The sequence below is a fragment of the Populus alba genome, chromosome 4 (assembly GCF_005239225.2).
Source record: "Populus alba chromosome 4, ASM523922v2, whole genome shotgun sequence".
Lineage (NCBI taxonomy): Eukaryota > Viridiplantae > Streptophyta > Magnoliopsida > Malpighiales > Salicaceae > Populus > Populus alba.
The window spans coordinates 19,694,967-19,709,124 of NC_133287.1; the positions used below are offsets into that span (position 1 = coordinate 19,694,967).

The 14,158-nt window shown below is 34.1% G+C and overlaps 2 protein-coding genes across 2 annotated transcripts; both read right to left on the minus strand.

Annotated features, from left to right (window-relative positions):
• Positions 1-3,949: 3,949 nt before the first annotated feature.
• LOC118060008 (uncharacterized) lies at positions 3,950-7,783 on the minus strand. The gene is made up of 4 exons (XM_035073086.2): positions 7,005-7,783; positions 5,562-6,542; positions 4,921-4,968; positions 3,950-4,767 (listed from the first exon to the last, which is right to left on the minus strand). Exons 1-4 carry the CDS (start codon positions 7,203-7,205, stop codon positions 4,351-4,353), a joined length of 1,647 nt encoding a protein of 548 aa, XP_034928977.1. The 5' UTR covers positions 7,206-7,783; the 3' UTR covers positions 3,950-4,350.
• Positions 7,784-12,132: 4,349 nt separating this feature from the next.
• LOC118059997 (uncharacterized) lies at positions 12,133-13,435 on the minus strand. The gene has a single exon (XM_035073075.2). It carries the CDS (start codon positions 13,061-13,063, stop codon positions 12,551-12,553), a length of 513 nt encoding a protein of 170 aa, XP_034928966.1. The 5' UTR covers positions 13,064-13,435; the 3' UTR covers positions 12,133-12,550.
• Between the last annotated feature and the right edge of the window lie 723 nt (positions 13,436-14,158).

Sequence of the window (14,158 nt, forward strand, 5' to 3'; positions counted from 1 at the left end):
TCTAGTATTTTGTATTGAGCTAGAACTGGTAAAGTCCTTGGTTTCTTCGCAGGAATTATCTAATTGTCGGTTGAGAAGATCATCTTCAATAATCTCAGATTTGCTTGCCAGAACCAACACAAACTGATACAGGCTAGACGGGCTTATATCATTCTCTCTAACTCGAACGAGTAACCTTGCCGGAGAACACTCCTTGCTTCCACATCATCTGAAGCCAACGGGAATACCTCAAGCAATCGCTGTAAGAAGGGCAACTCTGGGAAGATCCAACTTGTCTTGTCTAGTTCAATTAGGGGCTAAATATTTGCAGAAGATTGCGATTCAGGAAGAACTTTTCTGATAAGAAACAAGTAAAGCTTACCTGTGACATCTCCGAAGCTATACTGAGCACATCAGACAGAATGCTTGCTGCTAAACAGCAACAGTAACACAGGAGCTGGCAACCTGCTATTTAGTCAAGCAGCAATAGATGAATAAGCATGGACTAGAACATCCAACACAATTGCAAATTATCCCTGAAAGATTTAACTCTTCCCACAACTCGCTTCTTCTTGTGGAAAACTTTATCAACAGGAGGTAGAGTCAATGCACATTCTCGTAAACTTTTAAATAGGCCTTCCACAAAACAGTTCTGCTAAATTTTGTTATTTAACATCCTAGCAAATAGCTTAAGCAATAGTGAGAGAAAAAAAATTAATGATTTTATTTCAACTTCATTTATTTTAGAATCCTTTTAATATTACCACAAAAAAAATTGTATTTTTTTTAGAAATTATTATGCAGCTAGGCACATAAAACTGCTTGTTACTTAACATTATTAGTTATAATAGTATGATGAAGAAATTGTTCTTTAATCATATAATCTTTGAACTGTGCATTAGAAACAATATAGTCTTTTCACCATGATTAAATTGGTACTAAATTATACGAGGACATAGTAGTTTTTTTACCATTTTCTGCATATTAAAATGACTTTTTTATCCTTAGAATAAAAACATTAAACTTACATCTAGGGGTTTTTTAGTTTTTTTAAATTTTTAGCACAATAGAATAACTCAGTTACCATACAAAATATACTAAACAATTTTTAGGGGGCTTTTTTTGTTCTTTTATCTTGGGTTTTTGGTTAATATCGAATTAACTTGCGAGTATTTTTATATTTAAATAAACATGAAATATTATTAAAAAACCTTCCGTGAGGTTTTCTAATGATCAAACATTGCCTTTCATAAAAACATTTGAATTACCTTAATATATCTTTAGTGATAAGGTGATGCGTGTGGTTAAAGACTTTTCAGTTTGGCATCAATAATTTTTTATTTATTTATTTTTCTTTCTTTCACAATTTACATATTTGTACCTTTAAAATTTCAAAACAACTCTTTTAACATGTTATTCTTTCAAGTTCCGTTAGTGTTCTTTGTATTATAATTTATTTTATTTAAAATAATTCATAAAATTAAAATTTCTTTTCAATTTCATCTCCCTCTTGATCGGCTCATTATGTTAGTTAATATAGTAAACGATTCAGTTCGATTTTGTAATCAGTTTCTATCAGGGCATTGTTTCTTTATTCTTATTCATGACTGATATAATTATTTGAAATCGAGCTAAAAATTGTGATTTATGTATCTTGTAGTATATTCTCTATTATCGGGATAGTACCTTTTGAAACATCTTGTTCCATGAATGTCAAAATCAGACAGAAAAGCCATGAACTTGGCTGTTGACAGGAACCGTGTCTTTATGACCTGCTGCTAATTTCCCATTCCCAAAGCCAATGGGAATCTGGTTGATGCAGGAGAGGGATGTTCCAATTTAGCTGACGGGAATGTGGTTTTGGCCTTTTGGGGCCTGCTGATAAGCTTGGCAATGAAAATACAGGTGAGTTGGTTTTTTTATTTGCTAGTCATGATTTGTTGAGTTTTTTTCTTAATTACTTTTTGCTCGACTATTTGAGATTCTGTAGTTGCAAAAATAAATCACCATCATCTTTATAACTGTGTTCCTCCCTCTCTTCTCCCTCCCTCCCTCCCCCTCTCCTCTCTCTCTCTCTCTCTCTCTCTCTCTTAAACTGTAGAAATTCAGTAGTATAAGCACGGGCATGTTGCTCTTATCAAATGCTCAAAAGGTGTCGTCAAGGTCACAAATACAGGAATTGCCGGAGCGGACACAACCACAGGCGGAGGCACGGCAAAGGCTGGGGTGGGCTTTAGTCTATGTCAAAATTTTATCAATATTTTTTAACTAGTTTTATGTAAAATAAATTCATAATTTATAATTAAATTATCAAAAAAATTATAATTTATAATTAACTTTCAAGTTCATGTATTATTAGGCAGAACTTTCTGAAACAAACTTAATAAAAGACAATCTATATACCTAATTGCTCCGTGTTTTTGTGCAGCATTTACAACCTGGAAGTATACATGCAGTGGACCGATTTGCTGCAATTATAAATCCGCCTCAGGTTCTCTCGTTTTATCTGTCTCTCTCTCAAACTCATCCCTACACACGCACATTCACGTATGCATTAAACTACACTAATTCAATCAAGGCATCGTGATTGGCTCCAAACAAATGTGTCACTGTTCGAGAAAAATAAAATTCGAACGACTATGGCCCTGTTAGGTTTAGGCATTGCAGATAGCTTGATTTTCTACAGTTTTTCATCTACCATACTGGAAGCAATGAGCCATGAATGTTTAAATTCTCAATAGTTAAATATCATTCATTTTTTTTCTCAAACAGTCACCTTGCATATAGCTTGATTAGTGAAAATTTGAAATATGTACATGCTACCTGCTTTTAACAATTATTTCTTACCTGGTCTTATACATCGACAACACAGTCCTCCTGTATATTGGAAGCACTACTAGGCAATGTAGCCTTCCATCTTTGTTGTTCGTTTTATCTTTTCTAGCTTACACATCATATGCATATAGCCAGCCTGTGGATCACCAGTATTTTAGCTTTTAGAATAGTATTGGTTTGGTGGCTTCTTAATTGTGTCCAATGTTCCATATTTTGGTCTTCATCACAATTCGCTGAATGCCTTAATTGAGAATGAGTTCCGAAGTTGACATGGAAATCCATCGGTTCTTTTTCCAATGTTTTTCGTTTTTACCATGGCAAATAGACAAGCACAACCTTGGACTTCCTTTCCTCCTTGTAAGCAGGACAAAATCCTCTATATATGTATATAATTCAGAAGGGAAAATGACCCTTCCTGTAATTAAATTTTCCGAATTCAGTTCTAATTGCCACTGCTCTTTTGGTTGATTGTAAAATTTGGTTAGCAAAATAGGCTTTTGTCAAACTCCAAGTTCCTGAACTCTAATTATATCTCGTTTTAATCGTTCTAATCTACAAAAAATAAAAAAACATGCAGATTGGCAAACTTTAATTACAGTTATTCTATGATTACTAGGAGATAAGATTATGTGGAAGTGCCTCCTTCTTGAGACATTTTAAAATCCACCTACAAATCCTTTATTTGCCAATACAATAAGAAATATAACAATCTTCTTTCAGATTCAGTTTAGTTATATGTGGCTTTTATAGCTGGTCTTGCAGATTTCTTTTTTTGATGGCATGCTCAAAGTATGGATACATGATTGCCCCTGGATGGTCCTAAATGCGACCAAGTCTGAGTAGGTTACCTATTTCATGCACAGCGTCGGATTGCAGGTCTAGCTCTACAGGTCCGGGATTGCTGCTCCAAGTTTCATCAGCTCCAAAATGTTGCATTCCAATAGGTGGTCTAAAACCATGGGCATAGATTCCTCCAGGGCATCAATAGGTGGCACCTTACTTTAGGCCAACCCTAGTTGTGCTAAGGGGGCAGGAAAAGAAGCACCAAACCTTAACCATTATGTCAACATGAACCCTGTGACATGCTATTAGAAAAGATAACATATAATTCATCGAGGATAAGCACGCAGCAGTATCTCCGAAGAAATCAATGGAACAAGTGCAATCCAATAAAATGTACATTTGAAACCTCGACATGTCATGTCTCCAAATAACACGGTAATCTAGAAGCCTGATACATGAACCCTCGGAACAATGCTTGTACATTGTACAAAAAGAAAAATCAAAGCAGAGTCAAATAGAGGGACGTGTATTTCTTAGTTTGAGCACCTGTGAGAGCCTACTTTCAAAAACTGGAACATTCGCCTGACAAATCAACCGCACTACAACTTGATGATTCCTAAATCACATTCCACAACACCACATGGATGGATCTCAAATGAAATTGGGAAGCTGATGTTCCTCGGATGATTGCAAACCGCTTTTGGAAAAGATACAAGTGAAAAGTTTGGAATTAAACACCACTTGGGAATTATATCATGTCACTTTAGAAGGGTTTTCCATAGGTTGTGATTCTTCGGATTTTTTTGAAGCGCCATCAATAACTATATTTCCTACTCCAGCTTCCATAGCCTCCCTCTCAGCCTTCTCCTTGATTTCAGATGTATTCCTATTTTTGGCCTCGTGCTTAACACTTGGCATGGAAGGTTCAAGCAGACGAGGACCAGCAGTGATCCATGGATGACTAAGGCATTGAGCTGCTGTCGGTCTCTTTTCAGGCACAAAATCAAGTATTGGAACAAGGAAGTCAGTCATGTCATTAGCATCTTGCTCACTGAAATCATACTTCTCCATAAGCACCTTAGTAAGAGGCCAGAAACGCAACCTACGAATATGCCTTAAATCTCCATATCTATTGAAGAAATCCCGAGAATAGCGACCACCTAATGCAATCTGAGGAAAGTATGCACAGAGTAAATGTTCACAGCAAGTACATAAAACCTAATACTGCATTGCTAATTTTGGTCTCATTCAGTTTATCCAGAAAAGAGATGATCTTGCAAATAAGCATGCAATCGAAATCAGCAAAACACGTGACACTCCTACCTTGCGCGGCATCATGCCTAGAAGCTCCATCATCAATGCCAAGTGATCCTGCAAGTATAATCTAGATGAGTTAGAACAAAGCAAAAATCAAGCAAATGAGGGAAAGCTAAGCTTGGACCATAATGCAGGAAGCCACCGCCCACCCCCACCCCCCCCCCAAAAAAAAAAAAAACCCACCACCATCCCAAAAAATCTTGTAAATGAAGCTAGAACCCGCGCACACAGTTTTATATGTTTGGCATTCAGCAAAAAGAAAAGGTAACCCAAATTTGCAAGGAGCATGAAGTCTCAAGAAATCATATAATGGGTGATTAATAAATCAGAGCCCAAAAGCAAAAGCTATTCTCAACAACCACGCTTATATTTTTTTTCCCTTTCTTTTTAATGTATGTGTGAAGCAAAATATCTGGTTAAATTTAGTCTGATAAGGCAAAAGCTACCCTCTAAGTTCTAACATCCACAACAGTTAGAGAATATTATATAGAAATGTAAATCCAATGAATTAGACACCACAAGAAGAAGAAAAATTCTGTTCACTGAAAAAAAAAAGGCGCTATTGTTTAATTAAACAGAACAATAGCGCTATTGCAGAAAAGAATGAAAAGGGTAAGGCGGGAAAATATTGCAGCATCTTCACATACCTCATCTCTATCATAGTTGTCACCACTGTGAGGATCAAAAAGGACATCACCAGTGACAAGCTCAAAACAAATGCAAGCAAAGGACCATAGATCTGCTGGAGTAGAGTATTTAGATCCAAGAAGAACCTCTGGACACCTATACTGTCTTGTCTGAATATCACTTGTAAACTGTTTGTACGTCCAACAAGCATTTCCAAAATCGACCAATTTGCACTTTAGATCAGCAGCTGCCAAGAGATTTTGCCTCGTGGAGCGACTCCCCCTTCTACTGCGTTTTGCTTGACAAGCATCCTTCTGTCCATCACTGTTTGCTGAATCATCCTTAATCACAAAACCATTTGATTGTTCCTCAAAAGAATCTTCATTTGATTTCACATCAACATTAGAATCTTCAGGACTAGATGGTTTGGGATCGGCATCATTTTCCAAAGAGGCTTCCTTCTGTGTACAACTCTGAGCTGCCTTCTTAGCCTTCTTTCGGATTTTCTTCTTTTGATTCCTTGTCAAATCCCCATTCAAACTCTTAATTTCTTTCGAAGAACTAGATTCAGCCACAATTTTGTTCTTGTTGGTTGGAAGGATAAGAGGAGCACCTGATTTTCTCGGATCTTTTGATGGATCAATCATTGAGAAAAGCAGGACATTCTCTGGCTTCAAATCGGTGTGTATAATTGAAAGCTGGCGATGCAAGTAATCCAAACCCACCAGCATATGAAAGCATATCTCTTTGACCATGTGCAGAGGCACCCCGCGGTAACCACTATACTTAATAAGGCTCAAAAGGTTATCTCCTAAGTACTCAAAAACCATACATACGTGCTGTCCATTAGGCCCTGAATGCTTAAAATGATCCAAAAGCTTGACGACACACTTTTTATCATCAGGATCTCCCTCAGCAATCTGTTTGAGGATCTTTATCTCATCCATCGCTGCCTCAGTGTAGTGCTGAGCACTCTTTTGAACTTTCAAAGCTACGTAACGCTGCAAACAATGAATTTCTCATGTTGCTAACAAAGTCAAACAGTAAAAATTAATGACAACTTCCTCAATCATGAAATTATCTAATAAAGCACCTTATAACCTAAATCTTGAAGAGCAAAAAAATTACTAGAAAAAAAAAAAACTTCATTGAATGTTGTTGCCTACAAACTCCATTAAATCCACAATCCATACCCTCAGTAGTTCATGATAACTCCAACACTGTCATCTTACTATCGTTTCTCTTTTTTTCCCCTCGTTTAAGACTAAACAAACCCTATTATTCTATCCGATTAAAAATCTAGTGTTTCTTTCCATGATCTTCCTTAGCAACAAAAGGAGTCTTTAGAACAACAAAATAAAGGAAATCCAAACATAAGAAACTGGAATTTCGATTCCAAAACACACAAATTCCCCATTGTTGATTAAAGAAGAAAAAAGAAAAGAAAAGGCCATAAAACATACCGATCCTTGAATGTCCCAAGCGAGCCAAACAGTAGAGAAATGACCCCAACCAAGCTTGCTTTGCACCACATACCTCCCATTCTTGAATGTATCACCAATTCTCACAGCATGATACCCTCCTCTCCTATAATCCTCCGTTCCCTCATCTTCTGAAGTGTAATCACTCTCTTCGCTTCGATCCCCATTCCTATCCTCTGCCATTGAAGCAACGACAGAAAAATCCAACTAATATAGAGTAGGTTGAAAAAATCTTCCAGGCTGCTAAGTCTCTGAGATTAACAAAAACAAGAAATAAATGGATGGTTTTGGAGGTCAAAATCGACTAAGTAGTTTTGAGAGATTGGTTTTGATTGAATTTGACGAAGAAGTAGAAAATTGAGAAGACTGGAAGAGAAGCAGCAAACTTTTGTCGAAGCAGCAAACTTTTGTCAAAGGGGTTACTTTCAAGAGATGGGTGTTGAGTGAATTTGACAAGGAAGTGAATTTGCGAAGCAAAATAAAGAAATTTTACAGATGGGTAATTCAGAAATGGAATTTTGTTCAATTTTGGAGACAGAGGGAAAGGGAGGGAGGGAGGGAGGGAGAGGGTAAGTAACTGGTTCTTGAGTGTGGGTTGTGGTGGTGGTTGCTGCTGCTGAGGTAAAAACTAAAAAGTGAATTAGGGTTTTTGAGAGAGTTTTATAATACTTTGTAGTTACAGCTAGTCTTGCCGGGAAATTAAAGCAACGAACATTTACGATATGGGTTCAAGTAATCAAGTGGCGTATGATGATTCTGGGCCGGCCTGCGGGTTCCACTAATGAACATAGTTATTAAATCTGGAGTTGCCTCACAGGAATTTAAAATTTGGTGGCTAAAGCAGTTTGGATAAGGCTAAAAACTAAAATAAATAAAAACCTAGTAAAATTTAGTTGATTCATCAAGTTGACCAGTAATTTAGGTAATTTGACAAAACTCTAGTTGAGATTATTTTTTTAATGTATTTTTTTTTTCTAGTTAAATGTTTTTTTTATATATTTTTTAGTTGGTTATTAACTCTTTTTTTTTTAAGTTCATTATATAAATAATAAAATAATATTTTATTTTTTTAATGTGAGATTTGAAAAATTTAGTATATATATTTTATGTTTATAAAAAAAAAATTAATATGGGATTTTTTTTCTTTCAATTGAATCTTTGTTTGCCTTTTTTTTTATTAATTTTATCCTATAACTTTTGGTTGATTTTGAACTGGTATTTGTAATTTTTTATTTATTTATTTTCTATAAAGTTATCATAATTTCAAACAAATATTTTAACATTTGATTGGTGCTTAATTTTACAAGTGTTTATTTTTTTGTTATCATAACTAAGTAAAAAATTATTAAATTTAATTGAGTTTATAATTCAAATCACAGGTTTAGTTGGTTAAGTCACAAAACCTAAGTCAATCTAATATGAAGTTGTTTCAACATTAAAAATGTGTGTGTGTGTTCTTGAATTTTATTTAAAATTAAACTATATTTTTTACTGATTGTTAGGGTTTTTTTTTTTAACCGATCAAGTTGATTGGTAACTCTTATATGATTTAATTTAAAACTTAGGTTAGAAGTTAAATCATGAGTTTTTTAAAATTTATTTATTATGTTGGGTTTAATAACAACACCAAAAAATTATCTGCAACCTAAATATTTTTATTAGATTTAAAAAAATATTGATCCAACTCGTAATGTAGCGCATCTCAATAAACTAATATTTGATAAAGTATTTCCAAGTAATAAAGTGGACAAATTTATTAAACAAGACTTGGTCCAAGATGTTTGAAGTTTATTGAGTCAATTTATTTTATTTTTTAAAAAAAAATAAAAGTTAAAATAAAACCATTTTAAAAAGAAAAAAATCAAAATAAATTTTGATTGGATAGTCAGAATCATGGGTTGACTTTGACGTAAGCTTCTCCTTGATGTTTTTGTAAAACCAACTCAAATAAGATCTTGGGTCAACCCAATTCCACAACGGGAAAACCAGATTTAAAGCTCCATTAAAGGAGCGTTTAGTCGTGAAATACGGGGGGGCGGGGGGGGAACGATAAAGATGAAAACAATTACAAGTGATAGGACGTAGAGTGCGGGTTGGTTTATCTCCATATAATCACACTCACACACACACACACACACACACACACATATATATATATATATATATATTAAAATATGTTCAATGTCTCTATATAAACATCGAAGTCAAGCATATATTTGTCATTTTATCAAATAAATATTAACGAGTCTCAAACTCGAACACTTGAATCAAGTGATCCTTGTTTTTTACACGTTAATCAATCTCAAGAACATTCAATATTACATTTAATTACTTTATATTTAAAAAATATAATTTTTCAAACTATAAGGATTCATTAAAATTGGCTCTTGGTTTTTTTTTTTGGTAATCGTGGTCCTTGCTCATTTAATTTCTCAGCTATAAATTAAAATTCTATTTTATAGTAGCAACTTTTAATTTAACATAGAAATAATCTCTAAATTCAAAGCGAAATAAATCTAAATACTTAAGAATATGCCAACAAAACCTAAGAGGACAGTATAAAATATAAATAAAGTTTAACGGAGAAAGTTTTGAACATGTGAGAATATACCAATAAAATTATTTAAAAAATAATTTTTACCACAATATTATATATAAATATTTTTCATCACATTCAATATAAATATTATTAATTACATTCACTTCTTTAGGGATAAGCAAGAAAACCAAAAAATCAATTAAACTAAAAAAATTAAAAACACCTAACCGTTAAAAAAATCAATTAAAATTTTGAAATAACTAATCAGTTAGGTTTGGTTTTATAAACCTAAAATTAAAAAAACCAAACCGAATCCAAATTAAAAAAAACCGAGCCAAACCAGAAAAAATCGAGATAAATTAAAAAAAACTAAGTCAAACTAATTTAAACTAGTTTTTATTTTAAAAAATCAAACCAAACCGAAATAATAAACCCTACACTCCTCTCTCATTGCATTTCTTTTCAAATGCGGAGGAAATTATTTCCTCTCTCAACACTCAATGCCCTTACCCTACCCTCCAAACCCCCTAGCTCAAAATACTCAACAAGATTCCTTTCTCATCATTACAAATTTCTTCAACATTTCTCTAAATTCCTCTCTACACACCTCAAACACCCTTCTATCTTCGATGCTAATCTCAAATTCATCTTAAATACCCTTGTTGGATGCTCAATATTTTAGCATGCTCGTGATGTCAAGTGCTTCAAATCACCAATCCAACATGTTTGGAGAAGGGATTTAATTGGAATATGTGTTGGCGATCAAGAACAATAAAAAATAATTTAGTTATAAACGAATTAAATGTCACGATGAAATTATTGGGGCTTTTGTGTTATGATATTTCTTAAGAAAAACAATCTATTTTGAATTTAAGAGTGTTTGGAATTGTGTTTCAAAAGTATTTTAAAAAAAAATTGAATTGAATTTATTTTTTTCTTTGTTTCAAGTTAATATATTTTTTTATATTTTTAAATCATTTTGATATGTTGATGTCAAAAATTATTTTTAAAAAGTAAAAAAATATTTTACAATAAAAAATATTTTAAAAAGTATTTAAATCATCACCCTCCGAAAGGCCCTCTACGAATAAAATATAACAAAGGCATAGCAATATGTTCAATGCTGAAGAAGGGTGGTGGGTATTAAAAAACAAAAACCGAGGTAGAAAATGGCCTTGAATCTGCCTGAAAAGAAAAAGGATATCTAGAAGCCCATTAAAGGCTAGATTAAAAAAACCTAAGCCCGTAAAAGCCCATTTTCAAGGTCCAAATTTGACTGAGGCAATGTGGCCTTCTAGGCAGATTGAGAATGTTAATTTTCTAAGCCCACCGGGCTACAAATTACGGTTGGTTCGTTCTCTTCTTAACTTTTTGTTCGGCCTTACAAAAAATCACAAGCCAATGGACTTTGAAAATTAACCTGCCCAGTTTATTATCAATGGGCTTTAAAAAATAAAAATTAACTTGCCCAAATTATCGTATGTGCCTTGAAAATAACTTGCTTGATTTATTAATTATATTTGACTGGGTACACATAACAAATATATTTAAAACGCATAGAGATGCTGGTTGATGGGCGTCACAAACGTTGAAAGTTCCCACCCTATATTATATAATTTAAATGCAATGATCTTCGTGTATGTGGCAGATTTAATTAACCATTCAAATTTAAATTAAACTAGCACTGATGCCTTTTTAGAAAAGAAATAATTACTCCAATAAAAAGAAAGTGGATTTTAATTAATGGAAAGCTTGGTAATATTTTACCTGGCAAGATATAGAGACAGCTAACATAAAATAAGAGAACGATCCTTCTTTTACGGCAATCCCATCAGTCTGGTAGAAATCATGAAACTATCGAGTCAAGTGTCTGCAGAACTCAGTGCTATTATTCCCGGCTATAACTCGAAGGCCTGTCCTTATATTTGAAGGAAATGCAATACTAAAATACTTTTTTGTTTTTTTATAAATGCTATTTTTATATATTTTTTTAAAGAACTAAAACTAATAAAATAAACCAACAAAAAAATAAACCAATTAAATATAATCATATAAAAAAAAAATAACATCAAAATCATTAAAAAAAAAAACTTATTTATTTCACTATAATAAAATTAACTTTTCAAATAGCTTTTTTTTATTGGAATACACATGATAAAACAAATCTATATTTATATTATTTAAAATACTATTTTATCAATTTACTTATTTGAAATAGCATTTTTCATGCTTTAACTCAAACGCCTATCCTTCTTTTCAGAACAAAGATAATACTTTTATTCTTTTTATGGTCTAGGTTCAAACTTTAAGTTGCTCATATGATAGCCACTGGAGCCTTACATGGTTGTTAATTTCAGAGCCTGTGGGATTAATCGAGGTGCGTGCAAGCTAGCCCGGACACCCACGTTAATAAAAAAAAGAAAGAAAAGAAAAGATAGTACTGAAAGATTAGTTTCAGCCATCAATTTCTCCTATCCAAGACAGAGTTATTGGCTACATTCAACACACAAACAAGCAAAACCCAGAAACAAAATGAACATAAAAGGGCAAAAACAAGTGAAGAACACCAAGTATAAAACTGGGAAGCTAAGAGGTTTATTGATGGTGGATTTGGATTTCATAACATGCAAGAATCTCTTATAATGAAATGTCAAATAACATTCGATATTTGATTATCCAACCCATGAATGCCAAATATCCAGCAGAAAAACAAAAAACACGGGGCCATCTTCTCCACATTGCATTCAATAGGCTTCTTCATGGTCAAAAGAACTCATGTTCTTCCACACAAGTTAATCTCCATGAACCCGCAATGGACCATAAACAAAACCCGGTTTGAATTTGTACAATTCCTGTCAAAGTACAAATCCGATCCCATAATCTATCACTATCAGGTTCAATGGCCCTAGAATTTTTAGCCCTTTACCACCGTCATAGTACAATCCCACAGCAAATTACTTTATACCATGCACCAATGATGCATCATCCATCATGTACCTATTTGAGATGGACTCCTCCAAAACCCAGTATTGTTAAACTGGTCCCACATTTCCTTCTCCAAATTAACGGCATCAGTTTCACCATTAGGATCATGATTATGCTGATCACAACATTTCCCTTTCTCCATAATCTCTCTAGCCTCCTTCTCCCATCCCTCATCCCTGGACAGACCACTGCTCGCGCGAGACAGCAGGGACCTTTCTCTCTGCTTTCTTCTCAAACGCTGTCGTTTCTTGGCTTTCTTACATAAGGAAACCGGCACCTTATAGACGGCTAAAACAAGAAGGTTTATCACCGTGCATGGACAGCAGCAACACACCGCCGCACACCCCGCAGCCGTGCCACCTGCCACCTCACCAAAACTCTGCGTTTTCGCCCTTGCCGGATTCCTCTCCCTCTTCTCTCCTCCCGGCACCATCTTTGACCCTGTCTTTTCCTTCAACAAAGGCTGCAACCTTTGGCTCGAAGAAGGCGATCGCAGAAGAAGTCCCTGTCGAATCATACTGGGTCAACTCAGCCAGCCCAGAAATTTTTAAAAAAATCCAAGACTCTCCTTTTCCTGGGTTCTTGAGGTGGGAAATTCCTGGGCATTAATGGGTCTCAGGAGTTATTTAAACAAAGTTTCAAGAAAGGGCACAACTTTCTTGAAAAAAGCCATTTTTTGATAGCCAAGAAAAGGGAAGAAAGTCGGGGTTTTCTTTCTTTCTTTCTCCCTCTGTTTGGAGTCTTGAGAGAGATTAAACAGATCGAAGAGGAGGTATTAATAAGGGAATGATCAGGTTTAAATGGCTGAAGAAGCGGGGATAGGAAACGAGACGAGAGGCAAGGCGAGTAAAGGGGTGGGTTTTGTCCTTTTAGACGCGGACATGAAGAGTATTTTGTAGAGCTTTGATTAGGTATTTATGTTAATTTGTTATCTGTTATTGATATATGATTGGTCTCTTTTTGACCCCATGAAATTAAGAGTAAAAAAAAAGGCCCGTGGAAAGGAATCCGCAATATTCATCTATTAACTTTGACGGTCTGATATATAATGTTCTGGAACTTTTTTTCAAACTTGTTCTCTGGGACATCCAACCATCCGAGTTCAAATAATTTTTATTTTTTTTTAATTTATATTTAAGTTTTTTTATATAAAAAAAAAAAACCAAAAGAGAGCCAAGAAATAGCCTGTTACCCAACATGTGTGGGTCATTACAAGGAAAAGCTCGGACACATGAGTAGGCCTTCATGTCCAAGCTCGTATATTTGGGCTTGATATTATTTTTTTAGTATTTTAAAGGGATGAATAACATTTTTTTAAAGAAAAAACACAAATGACATGTTGCTTGCAAGCTAAGATTCCAATGATCTAGTGATGGCTGAAAAATCAAGGCAGTATATCTTTTGAAAAAATTAATAATCTAATTTTAAATTATTTGAACCCAAAAGTACCTCACCAATGTTTTTGTAACACTCATAAATCAATACATCAACTCAAAATACCTAAAAAGAAGTCCAAAAAAAGAAATCAAAATGAGTTATATTTGTCTTCCTCGGCTTAGATTTTTTTTTTAGAAAATATTGAGATTTTAAATAGCTACCATCAAGCTCTTCT

What these genes read in the sequence shown, in the direction of transcription:
- LOC118060008 (XM_035073086.2), bottom strand. Translation starts at nt 7,205, where the DNA reads ATGGCAGAGGATAGGAATGGGGATCGAAGCGAAGAGAGTGATTACACT. An exon ending in ACAACTATGATAGAGATGAG is followed by an intron (nt 4,969 to 5,561) that starts GTATGTGAAGAT and finishes TTATACTTGCAG; the next exon opens with GATCACTTGGCATTGATGAT. An exon ending in TAGGCATGATGCCGCGCAAG is followed by an intron (nt 4,768 to 4,920) that starts GTAGGAGTGTCA and finishes TACTTTCCTCAG; the next exon opens with ATTGCATTAGGTGGTCGCTA.
- LOC118059997 (XM_035073075.2), bottom strand. Translation starts at nt 13,063, where the DNA reads ATGATTCGACAGGGACTTCTTCTGCGATCGCCTTCTTCGAGCCAAAGG.